The sequence below is a fragment of the Apis laboriosa genome, unplaced genomic scaffold, assembly GCF_014066325.1.
Source record: "Apis laboriosa isolate Shangri-la unplaced genomic scaffold, ASM1406632v1 scaffold9_cov152, whole genome shotgun sequence".
NCBI lineage: Eukaryota > Metazoa > Arthropoda > Insecta > Hymenoptera > Apidae > Apis > Apis laboriosa.
Window position 1 is genome coordinate 739,203 of NW_025224966.1, and position 20,272 is coordinate 759,474.

Sequence of the window (20,272 nt, forward strand, 5' to 3'; positions counted from 1 at the left end):
TTATTTATGTTATTTATACAGTCATAAATTGAATTTGATACAAAAATTATTCATATTTTTACATTTTATATATTTTATATATTTATAGAATTATATAGTTCTTGTTAAAGCTTGAGCTCCATATGTATGATTTAATTCTGTTTCCAGTCTAGTTATTAATCTTTCCTCATCTCTGTTATTCCATTGATTGTTACTATTTATGAACAATTTTCGTTTAGGCTGTAACATACGTCTAATATTTTCATAAGATATATCCATTTCTTTAAATGCATTTAACAGAAATATTGCAATTATTATAGTTAAGAAACCACAAGATGATCCTAAAATATCTTCAGCACTCATATTTTCCCATTCCTTAAATAATATAGCAGATGCAATTATTACTAATGTTGTGAAAAATACATAATAAATAGGTGTAACAATTGTAGTTTCAAATAAATCAAGTGATCTATTTAAATAATTCATTTGTATGCTAACACAAAGTATAACACTAAATAAAAAAGCCCATGTTAACCAATTTGAGAATCCATTACTAAATCCAAATATAGTTTCTTTCAAAGCTAATCCTAATCCTTTACAACTTGTAACAGTCAATGAACCAATAGATGAACATAAACAAATATATACTATGATATTTTGTTTTCCATATACAGGACCAAAATAAAAAATAATTAAAATACTGCATATTATCACAGTCAATATATAAATAATGTATCCTGGATCCTTAACCTTATCTAAAAGCTCATTTAATGTACTGATTTCTTCTTCCTTTGGAGAATGAATTATAAGAACTGTAGAACCCAAGATGCATAAAAGGCAACCAATCTGCAATAATAATAAATATAAATATATCAATTATTCAAATAAAAAAAAATCATATCATATATATTCATAAAAATAAAAATAAAATCATATCATATATAATTTATAATTTTCATATATGAAAATTATAAATAATATCTCATATAATATTATATTGTTACCTTTCCTAGCAAATTAAGTTTTTCATGTAGATATTTTGATGCTAATATTGCAGATATTAAAACACTAAGGGCTCCTAATGGGGTTACTAATGATGCTGGTGCAAATGCATAAGCAGCAAAATTTGCTGCTTCTCCTATTCCCACTTTAAAAAAAATAATATTTTTCTTAATAAAGATATTTAAATAGAAGTATTAAATAATTACTTTTTGTTTTATATACTTGATAAAAAACCAGTCCACCACATCCATTCTTTTAAATATCCAAATCCTCCAGATGAAGCTCGTAGTGCTCCGCGTCTTTGAAGTCGAATCAATGCTTTTTTTTTAATAATAAAACTAGCTCCTAAATAATTATAATACTGCACAATATTTATTTTAAATAAATATATAATTATAATTGTAACATCAACTAACCTATAAAAATACTAGAACTAATTGCTAAGCCTAACCCTATATAAAAATTTGTTGTATTATACAATTGTACTTCAAATGCAATTTTTGTTATACTACTCATCGTTAAATATCAATTTTATCAGTATTACTTGTTTAAAAATGTTAATTTATGAGTTGTTCATTAAAATGTAAAAAATATATATATTTCATAATATTTTTAAATTTATCCTAATTGTGTAAAAATTACTGTATTAACTGATTACTTAAATAATATTTTATCGAAACTTTTCGTCAAATATTGTTATAATTAGGTTCTCTATATTATATATCATTTAAGATCACATATTGTACAAGTAAATCAATAGCGCGTGCGCATTCATCAAATATAATCGAATACTAAATATATTGCAATGAATGATTAAATTGAAAAGTTGAAATTACTAAACAAGAAATGATCTTATATTTAATATAGTACATTTAATTTCATTTATTTTACAAATAATTGTCATATTATATCTTTATTTCTATTAATTTTTTTAAATATTTATTACTATTTTAATATTTATAATATTACTATTTATTACTATTTTAATATTATAATATTTGTTTATAATAAAAACAGTATTAGGATATAAAAGTCAGTTAATATGACAATAATAAAAGTGTATTATAAAAAGAAACAAAGTGAGTATTATAAAAAGAAATTGACATTAAATTTTTACCAACATCCTTGTTTATCAATAAGTAATGCTTTTAACATTTTTTGACAAATCATTCTCACTGTATGAGTAGGAACTGTGGAGGTACATAAAATACAAAGTATATGATCACCATCTTTAACTGCATAGCATTTATGATATTCTGAACATAAATAAGTTTCTTTTGCACCCATAAATTTCCAATTATCAGCTGATGAATTATATTCAGATTCTGAAGATAATATATAAGTTTCAACAGCTTGATGATAAAATGTTCTTAATATATCCAATCTGTGAGAACCACTAACTCTGTTCTTTGCATATTGCATATTTTTACCAAGAATAAATTTTTGTGCTTTATAATTTGTTAAAAGAAATCTAAATTCATAAAAAAAAAATAAGAATATTATAATTTTTTTATTTTTGATAATATATTTTTTTAAATAAAATTATTTATATTAGATATTAATATTTTTATTACCCAAGCGTTTCTGTATCTAGATTTATAGATAAAGGTAAATTTCGTGGGTAGCATTGTTCTGCATTGCGTAAAGCATCAATACTATTCTTCCAACATTGTACAGCAAGTTTTTCAATCTCTGATAAATCTGGATTTGGTCCACATAAAGCTAATACTTCAACTTGATTGACTAATGTAATAGATACTAATCTAAAAGCTACCTATATATATGGTCTCTTATGATAAATCGTGTGATGTAATTTTTTAAAATAAAAAATTAAATTAAAAAAATAAAAATATTATATTAAAATTATGTTTTAAAAATAATAAATATACTCACATTTGGACTTTTATAAGGTAAAAATACTGGAATGTCTCTTGTGGTATAAGTATCTTCTGTATTTACAGCTGTTATTAATAATTTCCTTTCAATGGGATTTAAATTCCACCATCCTTCTGTAGCTACTGCTAAACATCCATGTATTAAAATGCATCCATATATAGAATCCAGACATTCCATATAACCCTCTAAGCATGTCTTAAATAGATTATTACTTAACATACAGAAAACTTTTTAATTTAAAAATTTTAGTTACCTGAAATAAATTATTTTCTTGACACATTATACATTCTGTCATATTGATAATATCAGTTTTTGAACAAATTCCATCACCAACATCAAGACATTCCAATAAACTATCAACAATTGGATTACATAAACGGATATCTTTCTTTAATTTTTCAATATTTTTTGTACTTTTTAATTCTTCAATACCAACAAATAAAATCATTGCACCAAAAACAGCATTAAGAAATTTTTCCAATACAGATTTAGTAGTTCCACTTGCAATAACTATTAATGTAATACTTTGCTCAAACTCTTTCCACATTATCATAGTATCGGGTAAATTTGTATTTAAAAGTTTAATGTTTTGTGATTTAAGAAACATATGTATCCCATATAGAGATGCTATTTTTGAAAATGTCATCTATAGTTTTATTAAAATAAGTTTTAGTAAAAAAGAAATTAAAATTAATATCACATAATTTACATTTTTTTTCATTTATAATCATATAAATATTACCGTATCTCCTTCTCCTTTTTGACGAGAAAATAAAGGAATTCCTCCAGTAGAGGTTAAACACATAACATGGGCTACCATAATAATGGCTTTCTTCTGTTTTAAACGTTAAATGCTTAATACACTTTTGTTTCTTTATACACTTTTTGATTTCTTGAATTAAACAAAATATTATTTTTTTTTATTATCTAAATTTAATTCATAATTTTAAATATTATTTTTAATTTTATAATCTCATTATATCATAAAATTATGTGAAATTTTATTTCTATACTTTATGATACATAATATATTGATATTATTTTTAGTTCAAATTTAATAGATTTTACACGACAATGAAATGTAAAATATTGATTAATTGTTACTAATTATAATTATTTGCTATATTTATATTAATTATCAATGTAATATTTTCTATTAACAATATTGATTAACATATAATTATATGAAAACAATGAAAAGCAAGATTTCCTCATGTAAACTTATGCTAATATCATGATTATAACAACATTAATGTTAATTTAAGTTAATTGGAATGCATACACACACACACACACACACATACACACACACACACACATAATATTGGAATGAATACGATTATTATAATGGTTAATGACCTTATAAAAATATCATATCTATTTTAAAAACTAAAGTTTTTAAAAGAAATCATATTTGTTTATTTTAAATTATTTTATTTTAAGCTGAAATTATATAAACATTTTATTCAAGCAAATTTTTATTAATTATTTTATTAATTAAGAAATATATACTTTTTTTTTATTTCAAATAAACAAGATATATGTATACATATGTGTGTGTATCTATTTATGTATAACTATATACATTTATATATAACTATATACATATATATATATATATACTATACAAGAAATATTAATACAGAAGCAAAAAAAAAATATATATCACACATATCCAATGAAAATACTGAATAAATTATATTAGTAAATTTTATTGATAATTATTATATTTTTTTAATTCGACTCATATTTATATTATATTATGTTGATTTTAATATAAAAAAGCTAATGTAAACTTTCAAAATTCAAACGCCGCATTTGATTTTAAGATGATAAAGTATAATAATTATTACATAGTATATTAAAAGTAATAAATAATGAATTATATATATATATATATATAATATTTGCAGTTATATATAATTTAATAAAAATATTAAATTGTAATTATATTAAAAATTGCTTCAAATTTCAAATAAATATATGAATAATATATCAAAATTTTAATATATCTATAGTAATATGTATAGTTTAAAAAAATTATTTTATGATTAGTTTTGAATATAAAATTGATATGTTAATTTTATTTCTTTTTTATTATTTAGATTTAATTATATTTATATAATCCTATTTATTGTAACACATATATATGTATATATATTTCATTATATATAATATGTATTAAAAAAATATGTATATACATATATTTTTACATTTACATGTTTAAATTATAGTTGGATAAAGTAATATAAATAATTTTATTAATTCCATTTTTTTCAGTTTATCTATTTATTTAATTGAATTATATAAAATGAATGTATGAAATTTAATATTTCTTTAATTATAAATTTCGAAGCTAACTTAAATGTGAATGAAAAAAAGTTTTCACTCACATTTTCTCATTATTTAAGTATAATTAATTATTAAAATCATAAAATCATTATAAAAATATGATGAATATTTGAAAAAAACAAACGAAAAATTTTTTAATCTTAATTGTTTTTAAATATTTTTAAATATTAATTAAATATATATGAAATAATTCTCAAGTTAGAGAAAAGAAGCGACTGATATAATGTTGACATTCACATTTAGTTGGACGAAATAGTTTTAAAACGTTAAATAAATTTTTAAATATTTGATTTTTTTTAATTATAGCTTTTCAGAATAAAATTTTATTTTCTTAAATAATAAACATTATTTGTTAAATATATTTTATATTAATTGCAAAGTGCTATTTGTTTTTTCGCGCACGAACTTGGTGCATATCGTAAATTACGAAAAAGAGTGTCAAGTCGGTGTAGGAATGTGGCACTTCAAAATGGCTGCCAGTTACTTTAGTAATTTACGGCTGTACTTTTCTTTGTTGTTGCTGAAGTAATTACGACTGTATATTGGAATACTATAGAATTATTTTTAAGGGAAAATAGTGAATTAGAAGATTTATGTGTACATTAATCTTGTCACATGGATTTTGTAGGAACGTGAGAATAGAATATGCTCTGAAGTCGTTCTCTCCTGATTGCTATTTCAGTTAAACTTATTTCAAGAAAAATCTTATCTAATGTTTTCTGATTTCTAAAGAAAGTGTGTGCTATTGTAGCTCATTTTATGTATAAAGAACTTATTGGATCAATCCGTCACGCATCTAATGAATAGGTTAGATTTTTGATGGATCTTATCTTTATGTACGAAGATGTAAAAAATCGTGTATAAGATTATATATAAAGCTGTTTGCATTCTATGATTGAAATTAAATTTTCAAATAAAATTTATTATATATAAATTATAATTAAACAAAGTAAAGTGATACAAAAACCATTTAAAATTTAATACATAACATATCTTAACATTTAGTGATTTATTAACATTATTTTATCATGTATATAATACAAATATTTCGATAGTGAATTACCAAATAATGAATATTGTATTTTTTATGTTCAATTAATCTTTGTATTTTTTATAATGCCAAAATATTAATGACAATGTAAAAATACATAAAATATATTAATTGAATTTTTTGAATATTATATAGTACAATTTATATGATTACAATTAATCAATTGATTAATTTTGATGACAAATGAAATATATGAAAATAATTATTAAAACTACTATTTTATAGTAAATATGATAGTAAAATATTATAGAAATTTTACAATATTGTAAGAAAATAACTTGATATTATGTTTTAGATGTATGTATATATATATATATATGTCACAGCCGGATTAAAGCTAGGTCTGAGAAGGCCTAGCATGGGCCACTATGAATCCACCCACGGTTAGCAAATCGAGCACTCGTGGCTCTGGATATCATCAAAAGGCTTTAGCTGAAATTCGCAATTCTTTACTACCTTTTGCAAATATTGGAGGTGCAGGCGAAGTAGGTTCTAGTGCTGCTAGTACTATATCTACTTTATCTACGACCAGTGGCATTAGTTCTGCTTCAGGACTAAGTGGTCTCTCTACAGCTTCTGGATCTACTCTTGATAAATCTGATCAACGACAATTGTTAGCTCAGCTATTAGCAATGGGATATTCAGAGGTATGTGTATTATTATGGATTTTAAGCTTAACTATTATTTATTCAAATTTGATATTATATATATATAGGAAATTGCATTGCGTGCGTTGAAATTAGCTGGCTGGCGTTTAGATGCGGCTATAGAATTCTTGAAGCAAGCTCAGGGAGAATCTCTAAATGGTCTAGGCAAACTTAACAGCAAATTAATAAGAAAACCTAGTTTGGAAAGAGAATTGAGTTTACAACGAGGTAGTCCTGCATTGGATAGTGGAGCAGGAAGTTCACGATCCGATAGTCCTCGTCTGGCGGAACTTAGCCCACATCCGCAATTGAGCCGACAATACTCTCCAAGCAATTTTGTAGAACGAGAACCACCTCCTCCTCCACCTCCTAGATGTAGCTCTACACCACCCCCACCACCACCACCTCATGCTCCATATAATCAACCAAATGTACCTACTAATATGCAACAAATGCTTAAGCGAATGTCTCCTGCTCCGGTGGTTCCAACACGACCTCCTCCTACCACACCTGGTAATACTGGTCCGATATCAACATCAGTTAATCTACCACAAAGAGGTACAAGTCCAGTAGCAAGTTCTAATAATAATTCAAATTGTCGCCAACCCATGATTGTTCAAAATGGTCCGCAAGTTCAACAGCAACTTTCTCAGCAAATGCAAGCTCTTAGTATTTATCAAACAGCCAACAACAATTCTAATACTCAAGTCGAACCGCCACCACCATATCCCATTGTTTCTTCCTCGTCGACTGGTCCGGTACAGCCACCATCTTACAGTGCCTCTATACAAAATAGACAAAGTCCTACACAATCTCAGCAAGATTATCGCAAAAGTCCTTCTTCTGGAATCTATTCTGGCCCAACATCGGCCGGCTCTCCAAGTCCAATTACCGTTTCTGCTATATCACCAAATACACAAGCATCTATGGCTAGACCAACTCCATTGCAAGCTTGGGGTGCACGACAAGCAAAAACACAACCACCAATTATTATGCAATCTGTTAAGAGTACACAAGTACAAAAACCTGTGTTACAAACTGCAATCGCACCGACTTCTCCACAACCAATTTCAACTACTAGTAACACACCACCACCTCCACCATCTTATGCATCGTCTATTCAACAAAAGCAGCAACAGCAACAACAGCCACAACCGCAGCAACAACAACAACAACAGCAACAACAACAGTCTTCGCAAGCACCACCTCCTGCATATCCACCAGTGAATAGTGTTGGCACAACATCAACGAACAATATAAATGTAGGTGTTTCTGTAGGAGTACCCACTACAGAACCACCAAGTTATGCGACAACGATGCAAGCATTAGCGGCACAACGAGGAATGCATCATCCAGTACCTCCTCCTCCCTATGGAACAGCTACTACTGAAGATTCTAATTGCATATCAACGATAGACAATAATACAACCCTTAGATCATCTCCAGTTGCTTTACATCCTCCATTGCAAAGAAAATATTCACCTGCAGATGGATGTCAACATCCTACGGAAGCTCCACCTTTACCTCCGGTAACATCCACGTCCATACCCTTAAGAACTAATAACAACATTGGTAACAATGTCAACAATAGCAATAATAATAGCAATAGTAGCAATGGCGGCAATAGCAATAATAATAACAATAATAATAATAATAATAATCATTCACCTGATAATGGAGCAAAAGGAGCTGGTTCATCACCTTCATCTTACAAAATCAAACATCAGTCTCCGATACCTGAACGTAAACATATGAGTAAAGAAAAAGAAGAAGAACGTAGAGATTGTAAAGTTCGCAATTATTCTCCACAGGCTTTTAAATTTTTTATGGAACAACACGTTGAAAATGTATTAAAATCTCACAAACAACGATTATATCGTCGGCTTCAATTAGAAACAGAAATGGCTAAGATAGGTCTTAGCGCGGAAGCTCAATGTCAAATGAGAAAAATGTTATCACAAAAGGAATCGAATTATATCCGGTTGAAACGAGCAAAAATGGATAAATCCATGTTTACGAAAATCAAACCAATTGGAGTTGGCGCTTTTGGAGAAGTAACGCTTGTTAGAAAACTTGATACCAATCAATTTTATGCTATGAAAACTTTAAGAAAGGCAGATGTGTTAAATCGTAATCAAGTTGCTCATGTTAAAGCTGAAAGAGATATATTAGCAGAAGCTGATAATGAATGGGTTGTAAAACTCTATTATTCCTTTCAAGATAAGGACAATTTATATTTTGTAATGGATTATATACCAGGTGGAGACTTGATGTCATTGTTGATCAAATTTGGCATTTTTAAGGAACCTCTGGCAAGATTTTATATTGCTGAATTAACGTGCGCTGTAGAAAGTGTTCATAAAATGGGTTTTATTCATAGAGACATTAAACCAGACAATATTTTAATTGATCGAGATGGACACATAAAATTAACAGATTTTGGTCTATGTACAGGATTTCGTTGGACTCATAATTCTAAATATTATCAACAAAATGGTATGTGTCCATGATTGATTTATTCTCAAGTTCTATATATGTATTATATATATANGATGTTGTTATTAAAACAGGACATGGAAAACAAGATTCAATGGATCCTGCTGACGATTGGAATAATGAATGTCGTTGTATCCAATTAAAACCATTGGAACGTAGAAGACATAGAGAACATCAAAGATGCTTAGCTCATTCCTTGGTTGGAACACCAAATTATATTGCACCAGAAGTACTACAAAGGACAGGATACACTCAATTGTGTGATTGGTGGAGTGTTGGTGTGATTTTGTATGAAATGTTAGTTGGTTCTCCACCATTTCTTGCTAATACTCCAGCTGAAACCCAATATAAAGTAAGTTTAATGCTTATTAATTTATTACTTTATTATGAAACATAATTTATATACAGTATTGAAATATATTGTATCGCAGGTAATCAATTGGGAAACGACTTTGCATATCCCTAAACAAGCGAATCTTTCCGCAGAAGGTATGGATTTAATATTAAAGTTATGTGTTGGTGCAGATCGTCGGTTAGGTAAGAACGCAGATGAAGTAAAGAATCATCCATTTTTTGCGAACATCGATTTTGAAAAGGGACTACGACGGCAAGTAGCTCCTCACATACCTCGGATACAATATCCTACGGATACAAGTAATTTTGATCCCGTGGATCCTGATAAATTACGAAATTCAGAATCGTCCGATTCTAATAAATCCGATGAATTATTAGATAATGGTAAACCATTTCATGGTTTCTTTGAATTTACCTTTAGACGTTTCTTTGACGATGGTGGAGGTCCTGCATATCCTAGTCGAATAAGTTTGGACGATAATGACAATCAAGGTCCAGTTTATGTATGACAATAGCTTTAGAATTTTTTGTATTCGCCAAGTCGATGATAATGGAATCTTTCGTATGTTTTATTACAAAAAAATTATATTTGTAAATATTATCCGAAAGAATTTCTTCTGGATCGACAAATAGTTAGGATAATATGAATTATAAAAATTTTTCTTAAATCGTTATCATGTATGCGTGCGCGCACACGCGTATGCGTGTGCATGTGCATATATGGGAAGATTGGATGAATACATATGCGCGCGCGCGTACATATAAATCCATGTATGTACGTAGCATACATTACGTTGTTTTACATAAGAAAAAGAAAAGAATAATGATTAGTCGTAAAACAAAAACCCTCGCGTTTGTTCCTTAATTTCGATAACATATCATACTCGTTTTTTTTTCTAATTTGTTTTCTAATTTGTTTTTTCTTTTCTGTTCTTTTATATTTCTTTTCCTTTCTCTTTTGTTTTACTCGCAACATCGTTAAGTTATCGCTCTTTTTTGGAAAAACAAGTTTTCCTAATTGAAAACTATTAGAACTACGATATTAGTTCGAAGATGAAATTATTTATAATTATAAAATTTAAATTTATGGGCATTTATCACATTTTCTTGCAATATAATTTTTATAAATTTTTTTTTTATTATAATATAATGTGAAAAATTTTAAGAATATGAAGTGGAATTATTAAATTCTTTATAAAATATTATAAAAAACAAAAAAAATACAAAAAAATTTTTAAGAAAGATATGGAATTAATTTTTGATAAGATATATCATGTTTTGAATATAATAACTACGAATTTTTGTGATGATTACAAATTAAGAAAAAAGAAAGAAAGCGATCGATGGCTAGATAATATATATGTTTATTAAAAAAAAAATATTGTGCTTGCCATTTTGGTATTGGCTCTTGTACCTATCGGAAACGTGTATTTGTATGTTTCAGCAAGTACTGTGATATTGCAAATAATTAGAATAATGCGATTTTGAACCTATTGGTCTTATTTAACTTCTTTTTTTTTTTTTTTACATTGAACAATTAATAATAACAAATATAAATAATTAATATTAACTGTTACTATATAAATTTTTGAATGAATGTAATGTGTTCATTGCATATATTATGCAGCTGTTATTGGTCAAACATATCTTTCTTTTTCTCTTCTTTTTTTCTCTTTTTTTCCCTACTCAGTCATTTTTTGTGTTCTTTGAATAATTTTAAGCTTAAGAAATTTTTATTGATTTATTACCATTTCGTATATATTTTGTGAAATAATTAATTAAAAAAGATGTAACAATTTACAAATTTGATAATATAATTTAGTTTCAATAAGTTATTCATAAAAATACACAACAAATCAATTAATTAATTAAATTCAAAATAATATTTTAAAGTAATTATTATAAGGATTAAAAATTAAATATTTAACTATTGACAAAGAAATAAATACTGCATTATTGTTTGATTATATGTATTGTATACAAAGTAACGTAAAAATAACTTTTTTTGCATGTATTAACTTGTTAATAATGTATTCATATAAAAAACAGAAACTTTTTTTTTCCTTTTGTAATTAATTGAAATTGAAATAAATAAATAAAAATTAATAAATGTAGAAATATTAAATTAATAAATAAAATAATAGCAATATTAATCATAATCTAAAAAAATTTATTATCTAAGATTAATCTAAAACTTTTTTAAATCCATAAATAATTTTGTTTTTTATCTATTTCGTATTAAATGTTTTATTTCAAATTCTGAAATTAAATGAAATAATTATTTTTAAATTATAATACTTAATGTATGCTATATGTACCAAAGGAAAAATAAGTTTCATGTAAGAAGAAAAAATTAATATGATAAAACATGATAAATAAATATGATAATATGTATATGATAAATAATCCTATATTAACAGTTACAAGAGATAAATATTTATATACATATTTCATACTATTATTCATTTTGAGAATTGTATAAAAGAATCGTACGTAATGCAAAGAAAAAGAAGAATTAATCATAAATTAAAAAAGAATAAAAATTTTTAATATTTTTTATTTCTTAAAAATAATTTTGAATATTCTATGCATTCTAATATTTTTTTCTTATGCATTCTTATATTTTTAAAAATTCTATATGTTCTAAAAACTAATTTCCTCTCTCTCTCTCTCTCTCTCTCTCTCTCTCTCTCTCTCTCTCTCTCTCTCTCTTTCTCTCTCTATCATTTATTAAAATTATAAATATCGATTTGTAACAAATGAAAAAAAGGAAAATTCTAATTTTATACGTGCATTATTTTATATGATGCATTTAAATTAATATTTTGCAACTTGCAATTATTGAAATATAAAAACTATTCATATTTATTTTAATTGTACAAAAAAACTTATGGAATATATGTCATTGCTGGGTGAAAAGAATCGAATATTGTGTTACATCACATTTGACAAATAATGAATACCAAAGGGATTTACTCTTATTATCATGAAAGTAACCCCAATTCCCAGTCTACGATTGCTAATTTTACTTTATGTATACATATTTTTGCATGTTTATATCTTTAGTTTATAAATGCATGTGAATGAGTGACATGCTAACATACACTTCAGTCCATACGTTCTTAATATAAACATTCAACAAGTATTAATGTTTTTTTATTTTAAACTACAAATGATCAATTAAGAATATAAAATATGCGAATGTGAAATATGAATATGCGAAAAAAATATCGTTCATCATGTATGTATCCGTTGCTCGATTGTTAAAATAAATTTCTACACATTTATCTGAATATGTACCATGATACATATTGCATCATAAAATAGATAAAGTGAAATGATATTTTTATTATTGATATAAGACAATTGATATTTTTTTAAATAATTCCTTTAACATGCTGAATAATTACAGCAAAGAAAAAAAAATAAAAAATGGTCTTTATAATATAAGTAAATATTGCAATTTAAAATGAAACTTGTTATTATAATTGTTTATACATCAACATACATTATTTAATACAGATTATAATTCTTAAAAAGCGTCATTATAATAACATTATTTTTTTTTAGCGCCAATAGAAATATGTATATGAAAAAAAAAAGTATTTGTATTTTATGAACACGTGATGTGTTAAACATTTAACGAGCGACAAGTACCTCTTATTATATATATTGACAAAAATATTCTTATATTATGAAATATATATGTATATAATAATTTACTTCTGTATGCTATCTTTGTAGCTATAAAATAAAACTCATTGGTTTCATACATGCTAAATTAAGAACAGCTCAGCTAACAAATTATAGCGTAATTGAAAAATACAAAATTTTGTATTATTGATATATATCATAAATTACATTGCAATTACAATAAAATATATAGATCTGTTAATTTGCATATTATAAGAAAGCGATTCTGAATTATAGTTGTACATTTTGTAACATCTTCTTTTGCTTTGTAATTATATGAAAAAAGTTAGAAAAGAAGAAAGTTAATTTTATAAGCTAGTATAATATATTATATATAAACTTTGTATATATTTTTTGAATAATTATTCTAAATTAAAAATAGGTTTAATGCTTAATTGTTATTTAATTTATTTCTCATATCCTAAAGAAAATTCCTAATTTATAGTCTTATTCTTAAATAATTATAATATTATGAAATTAAAATTAAATAATAATCATACTATTTATTTATATCATCATATTATTATATAAGAAATAATTTAAATGATGGAAATTATACATTTTCGATAATTAAATAATTTAATGCAAATTAATTATAAAATTAATTTCCTTTATTCATTGTATAATCAAAGTGAACTAAACAAAATTTGCATAAAGATAAAAAAATCAACTTTTATTTTTCTTGACATCGAGATTACATGGTCAGATTTAAAGCTCTTATGAAATAATTTTCTGTTAATATATGAATTCATTATGTTAATCGTTTATATAACCAGATTGATGTCTCTTATTCTTTCGAAATTGTTTCATTCGAGTTTATGTATGTAGTTCGATTTAGTCTAAGAGTAAATTTAATTATTAAAAGAAAGTGAAAAAAGAAGAAAAAGAACAAATTATTGCAATATGAATCGTGTAAAAAAATTGCTATCGAGTAAAGAAACTCGAGATTATTTAATGAGGTAAGCAATGTGGAATTTAAATATAGATAGAGTTTATATACGTGTAAATTCTGTTACTTAGTATATTATTTCGATTTAGTATATTATTTAATCAGAATGGATTTCATTATTGTTTCTTTTGTTTCAGTACACATTTTTGGGGACCTATAGCTAATTGGGGTATTCCAATCGCAGCAATCGCTGATATACAAAGAGATCCGAAATATATTAGTGGAAAAATGACGTTTGGTTAGTTTATCTACTTTCTTTTTTTCTAATATAAATTGAATAATCATTAAAATTTTATACATGCATATAAAGATAAGTAAAATTACGATATATATAAAGATTCTGTTACATTTTATTATAAATCTTATAATTTTTTTTATACTTGTATCATATGTATCGCATAATGATAAAAATTCAGCAAAAAGAATAAAATAATAATATACATTTTCATGTATATATTCTTTCATTACATTTAGATAAATTCAAAATATTAATTCATTATTTAAAAATATAGTTATATATTATAATAAAAATTATTAAATATAAAATTATTTTAATGAATATTAACAAATCTTTTATTTTAATTCTCAATATACATATATATATATACATGCTATGGATTGCTGAACTTTTCAAAACTATAAAGATAAATTAAAATTTATAAGATATATTAATTTTTTTCAGCTTTATGCTTATATTCAGCAATGTTCATGCGTTTTGCTCTAAGAGTTGAACCACGCAATTTACTTCTTTTTGCCTGTCATTTTGTGAATGAAGGAGCACAAATGACTCAAGGTTTTAGATTTATTAAATATCATTATGTAAATAAAGATAAATAATGATTGATAAAATAGATACTTGTAAAAATATCAGTGTTTGTAATTATTTAATTTTCCATTTATTATTCACTTAATATAATTTTTTTTTTATTTTTTCTTCATTATGATTCATTTTTGTTAATTTTACATAATTAAAATACAGAAAATAATAATATATGGTAATAGTAACATATTTTTAAAATTAATTTATTATTTGAAAATTAAGTATCAAATAAAAATAAAAATTTTTGTAATTTATCGATAATAAATATAATAAATATATATATATAATATATATAAATAATATATATATATATAATAAATATATATATATATAAATTACAATTGCAATTAAATTGTAGTTAAAAGTAAATTATTTATTAGTAAATATATAAAATATTAACATCAAATATTTATTATATATAATTATAAGATTAATCATGTATTGTATCATTATGATATTCATTCGTTATTTTAATTTGTATTATTTATGAAAAATAAAATAAAATAACAAATTTATAAAAACAAGATTGTAATTTTTACAATGTATTATTATAAAATGAAATATAAAATAATAAAAATTTTAAAATAAGTTATAATAATATACATACAACTTTCACAATTTATTTTTAAATGTACTATAAATCATGCATATTAAATAAAATATAATAAATATATATTTCAATGTAATTAAAATATGTAACATCAGAAATATATTGTTTAAAATTAAATAATTTTTAAAAATAATAATTTCCTATTTATTTATATATAATATTCATATATTTATTTAATAAAATTATTTGGAAATAATTTTACAAAATCTCATTTTATTGTAAATATTATGTTTTATAAATTAATAATAACAATAATAACAAGCAAATAGTAAAGTATTTTAAAAATATAATATTTTTACATTTATTGTTTTTATTAATATTATATTATAATATATTTACTATATTTACTATTTGCTTAAATAATATTAATAATGGACGGATTGTATTCATAAAACTCTATCTTAATGAATATATATGAACTATATAAATGCATATAAAATTCGTATTATTATAATATTATTACGAGTCATTTGCATACTATAAAATAACAAAATATTGTCGATATAAGTAATAATATCCAATTGACTTGAATTGATGAGGCAGTAGCTAATCGACATTTAAACATATCGTATCTGTAAAAATAAGTATTTGTGTTAAATTATTAGTTATAATATGATATGAGAATTATTATATATTTTAAAATTATTGTTATATTAATTTATAATATTAATTACCTAGTTTTTTGATCGTTAATTAAATTATTAAATTCAGCTTCTACTAATTGACCATCATAATATGTAATTAAGTCTTCAAATGGATATTCAAAACCTTGTTTACACTCACACTTATATCCGCCTGTCTCGAAACCTCTTCCGAGAATAGGCACACACTATATATATATATATACATATAATATATTAACATAATGATAATTATTCATATTCTTATACATATTAGATATATTATAATTAATATATTATTATAATTATATTAATATATTAAAATTATAGGAATAATTTTTATTATATATTATTAAAATTATAGCAATAATATTAATTAATATAATAGAATTTAATGTCTTACATATGAAGTTTTTTGATCACACTTATGTGTACCCTTAAATGCATTTGGAGCGTAAAACACATCGTCGCATTGATTAATATCGAGTTGAAGTAGATCCATAGTAACAGCTACAATACCTCTATAATATATTATATCTCATAATATATCTCAATAAGGATTTTAATATAAAATGTGATCTTTCTTTTTTGATTTTTTTTTCTTTAGAATTAAAACAGGTTTTCTATCCTTATGAACAATCTCACATTCGATTTCTCATGCATATGCTATACCTTATTCAGTTGTCCATATGGATAGAAATACTTACTTGAATTCCAGTTTCTCTTTCAAGCTGTCCAAGCCAAAAAACGGGGATGCATAGGTAATTACCCATTTCTTTACTTTACCGTTGCAATCAAAGTAAGGACTTGTCCAATGGCCATGATTCAAATTTGCTGCTCTATATAAATGAATGAATATTCTCACATTAAAATAAATTCTATTTCCAAAATCAATTTTTTTTATATTAGATATAAAATTTTTCTAATTGAACTATATAGTTTTCCTTTCCACTTTTTTTATTTTTTTTAAATAATTCTTTTTTATATAAAAAAATTTCATAAAAATTATTATCTTACCTATAAAAATTAGGATAATGCTCATATTTTTTAAGATATTCACCGGTTTCATTAAATCTTATTTTTATTTTCATATAATATTTTTCTAGTTCATCAAAATTTGTTGCCCATCTTTGTTTCAACAATTGAAAATAATTCTTTTTTGTATAAATATTATCTATAAAATAAAAACAAATAATTAAGATAATATTACGAACATGTTATAATAATTTATTATTATAATATATATTATTTAATAATAAATACTACCTGCATCATTATGTCTAGCTAAATCTTCAACCTTAAATTTAGTATTTAATTGAGTTTTATAGGCATAAGGAGCAAAAAATGTTCTATTTGTAAATTTATTTCGATCCCAAAGCAATTCAGCAGAATATATTTTGGTATCTCCAAGTACTAAAGCTAAAGTCTCTCCAATCATTTGATCTTCGGTAAGTGGTCTATCAGCTACTCTTTTACCTGAATAAACCTCAAGAGGATCAGAAATTTGTAGAAATGCACTAATAAAATTTGCCAATCTAGTTGCCATTTTCGCTTCGTTTTCAAAAAATTCTTTAGCACCGAAACTTATATCTCCGCGTAATGTTAAATCTTCTTGCTTGTAACTATAATATTAAATATTAATGAATTTTTTTCAATATTTTACTTTCTGAATTACATAAAAAAATGAAAAATATCAAAAAATGAATATTTTATGACATACCTATTGCAAGTTTTTGAATTGATGCTTAAAATAAATTTAAGAATTTGATCTATATTAATTTTTTCAGATTTTATTGCTTCTGGTCCAATAGAATAATTTCTGTAGTGATAAAATTGCTCTAAATACTTTTCTCTAATATGAGGTTTTGCCTTTTCCCATTCAACAGGCATTTTATGTATCCCTATAAGAAATGAAAAAATAAAAATATAATATAATATAATAAATAATCATCAATAATGACAGTAATAATAATTATAAAAAATAAATATATAAATACTTACATCCTATTCGAGAGCAATCAAATCCATTGTAATATTGCTCTTGAGTTGCTCTTTCTATAATTTCACCTAGGTATGGACGCCGTACTACATTTGGTAATCTGAAGCCTGGTTTACATCTACATTGATATCCACCTCTTCTAAAACCCCAGCCATGTAATGGCTCACACTAAATTAAATTGTAATTAATTGTAATTTAAAATTTAAAAAAAGATAATTTTCTTAAAAAATATTAAATATATAATAATTTTTATATTTAATACCTCAGTAGTTTCAGTTTTACATCTCGCAGTATTTACAAATCTATTGGGACCACTATTTCCTTTTCCTTTTGGACATTGATTAATATCTATTCTTTCAAAATCCATTTCAATAACTGATATGGCAGTATAACTATAATAAAGATATATAATTTAATGAAAAATTCAAATAAGAAAAAATTCAATATATAACTTGTAATATATAATAATAATATACGTTGGATATTCAATATGTCTAAATCCTGTATGTCTTGGATATATATCTGCTATTGGCACAACTGCTGCCACAAGCCATCGATTTGATCTCCCACAATCATAATAAGGTCTGGTCCATTTTACAGGACCAGGATGTTCATCTGCACCTGTAAAAAATAAAAAAAGAGTTTTAATAATATAAAATTTTATATTATTTAAATTGATCATTTTTATTATAATACCAGGTGGTCCATGAAATGTAAATGTTTCATTAGTATTGTTAGCATATCTAATTTCAACTTGATAAGTGATTTTAGTGTCATGTCTTTTATCAACATTATCTGGTAACCATTTCTTATACCTATAATAATAGAATTAATATTTATTAATATTTAATTTATAAATTATAAAACTTTTTCTTATCTAATCATAATTTTAATAATCTAAATTTTGTTTACCATTCATTTATACGATAATAATCTGTTGTATAATCTTCACCAAGACTACCACTGGCAAATGCCCCAAGATCTTGCACATTAAATGTATTTCTTGTGGATATTCTTTCTAAATGTATAGGATCATTAAAATCATCAGCTCTAAAAGTTCGTGGTGCAAATCTAGGCATAGTTTTATTAAAAAAACCTCTATATGATGAAGAATAAGACATATTTGGTGAAAAATATATAGCGGAAGCATTTATATGTGAATTTGCAGAAACATCAGCAACTGTTGATAAAAAATAATACATCATGCCTGGATCATAAGTATCATTGATAGCAGGACGTATGAATCGAGATTGTAAAATGTAACTCCAAAAAAATGATCTACTAAGAGCCATATTATGAAGATGAAGTAAAGCAGTTCGATTTGGAAATACAGGATTGATATTAATATCTTTAATATCAGGTAAATGAGAGACTGTATCTTTCGGTAGATAGAGGTCTCCGATATGTTGAATAAGACAATTTTCTTCATTAATCTTATCCATTTTTAAACGGATTTCATCAAAAGCATCTCTAGCTTGCCACTCATATTGTCCGACAACGCCCAAACAATAGAAGCTTATAATCACTATCGTATATATTTTAAAATTAATGAATTCCATCTTCTAATAAATATACTAAATTTTTATATAGGTATTGTATTATATTGATTCATCGTCATATCAATAAGGAAAAAAAAATATAAAAAAATAAGAAATAAATTCTTTTCTGTTTGTCACATACACGTACATTCATTCACATTTCACATCGAACTATATCAATATTAAATACCATATTCAATTCACTTCAAAATCTCTATTTGCCTGCTTTATGGAAGTTACTAAGTACTAGATATATATATATATAA

The 20,272-nt window shown here is 24.3% G+C and overlaps 5 protein-coding genes across 7 annotated transcripts; 2 read left to right on the forward strand and 3 right to left on the reverse strand.

Annotated features, from left to right (window-relative positions):
- Nucleotides 1-3: 3 nt before the first annotated feature.
- LOC122719997 (magnesium transporter NIPA2) lies at nt 4-1,710 on the reverse strand. Its single transcript, XM_043946364.1, has 4 exons — nt 1,398-1,710; nt 1,204-1,326; nt 984-1,126; nt 4-825 (listed from the first exon to the last, which is right to left on the reverse strand). The coding sequence occupies exons 1-4, from the start codon at nt 1,495-1,497 to the stop codon at nt 91-93; spliced, it is 1,101 nt and encodes a 366-aa protein (XP_043802299.1). The 5' UTR covers nt 1,498-1,710; the 3' UTR covers nt 4-90.
- A 202-nt stretch (nt 1,711-1,912) lies between these two features.
- On the reverse strand, nt 1,913-3,854 carry LOC122719994 (protein fuzzy homolog). 2 transcript variants are annotated; one of them, XM_043946362.1, is made up of 5 exons: nt 3,620-3,854; nt 3,212-3,523; nt 2,875-3,072; nt 2,556-2,755; nt 1,913-2,452 (listed from the first exon to the last, which is right to left on the reverse strand). In XM_043946362.1, the coding sequence occupies exons 1-5, from the start codon at nt 3,695-3,697 to the stop codon at nt 2,095-2,097; spliced, it is 1,146 nt and encodes a 381-aa protein (XP_043802297.1). In that variant the 5' UTR covers nt 3,698-3,854; the 3' UTR covers nt 1,913-2,094. The 2 variants fall into 2 exon arrangements, with proteins under 2 accessions (XP_043802297.1, XP_043802296.1); XM_043946361.1 differs by having other exon boundaries at nt 3,131-3,523.
- Nucleotides 3,855-5,694: 1,840 nt separating this feature from the next.
- On the forward strand, nt 5,695-10,890 carry LOC122719976 (serine/threonine-protein kinase Warts). Of its 2 annotated transcripts, none has more exons than XM_043946309.1 (5): nt 5,695-5,754; nt 6,576-6,927; nt 6,996-9,423; nt 9,498-9,775; nt 9,855-10,890. In XM_043946309.1, exons 2-5 carry the CDS (start codon nt 6,649-6,651, stop codon nt 10,284-10,286), a joined length of 3,417 nt encoding a protein of 1,138 aa, XP_043802244.1. In that variant the 5' UTR covers nt 5,695-5,754; nt 6,576-6,648; the 3' UTR covers nt 10,287-10,890. The 2 variants fall into 2 exon arrangements, with proteins under 2 accessions (XP_043802244.1, XP_043802243.1); XM_043946308.1 differs by having other exon boundaries at nt 5,702-6,036.
- A 3,320-nt stretch (nt 10,891-14,210) lies between these two features.
- Nucleotides 14,211-15,286, forward strand: LOC122720011 (mitochondrial pyruvate carrier 1). Its single transcript, XM_043946388.1, has 3 exons — nt 14,211-14,429; nt 14,557-14,657; nt 15,102-15,286. The coding sequence occupies exons 1-3, from the start codon at nt 14,374-14,376 to the stop codon at nt 15,254-15,256; spliced, it is 312 nt and encodes a 103-aa protein (XP_043802323.1). The 5' UTR covers nt 14,211-14,373; the 3' UTR covers nt 15,257-15,286.
- A 924-nt stretch (nt 15,287-16,210) lies between these two features.
- On the reverse strand, nt 16,211-20,242 carry LOC122719982. The gene is made up of 12 exons (XM_043946334.1): nt 19,381-20,242; nt 19,165-19,283; nt 18,945-19,089; nt 18,731-18,860; nt 18,471-18,636; nt 18,190-18,370; nt 17,736-18,091; nt 17,487-17,643; nt 17,177-17,308; nt 16,873-16,990; nt 16,524-16,678; nt 16,211-16,421 (listed from the first exon to the last, which is right to left on the reverse strand). The coding sequence occupies exons 1-12, from the start codon at nt 20,025-20,027 to the stop codon at nt 16,316-16,318; spliced, it is 2,412 nt and encodes an 803-aa protein (XP_043802269.1). The 5' UTR covers nt 20,028-20,242; the 3' UTR covers nt 16,211-16,315.
- Nucleotides 20,243-20,272: the final 30 nt, after the last annotated feature.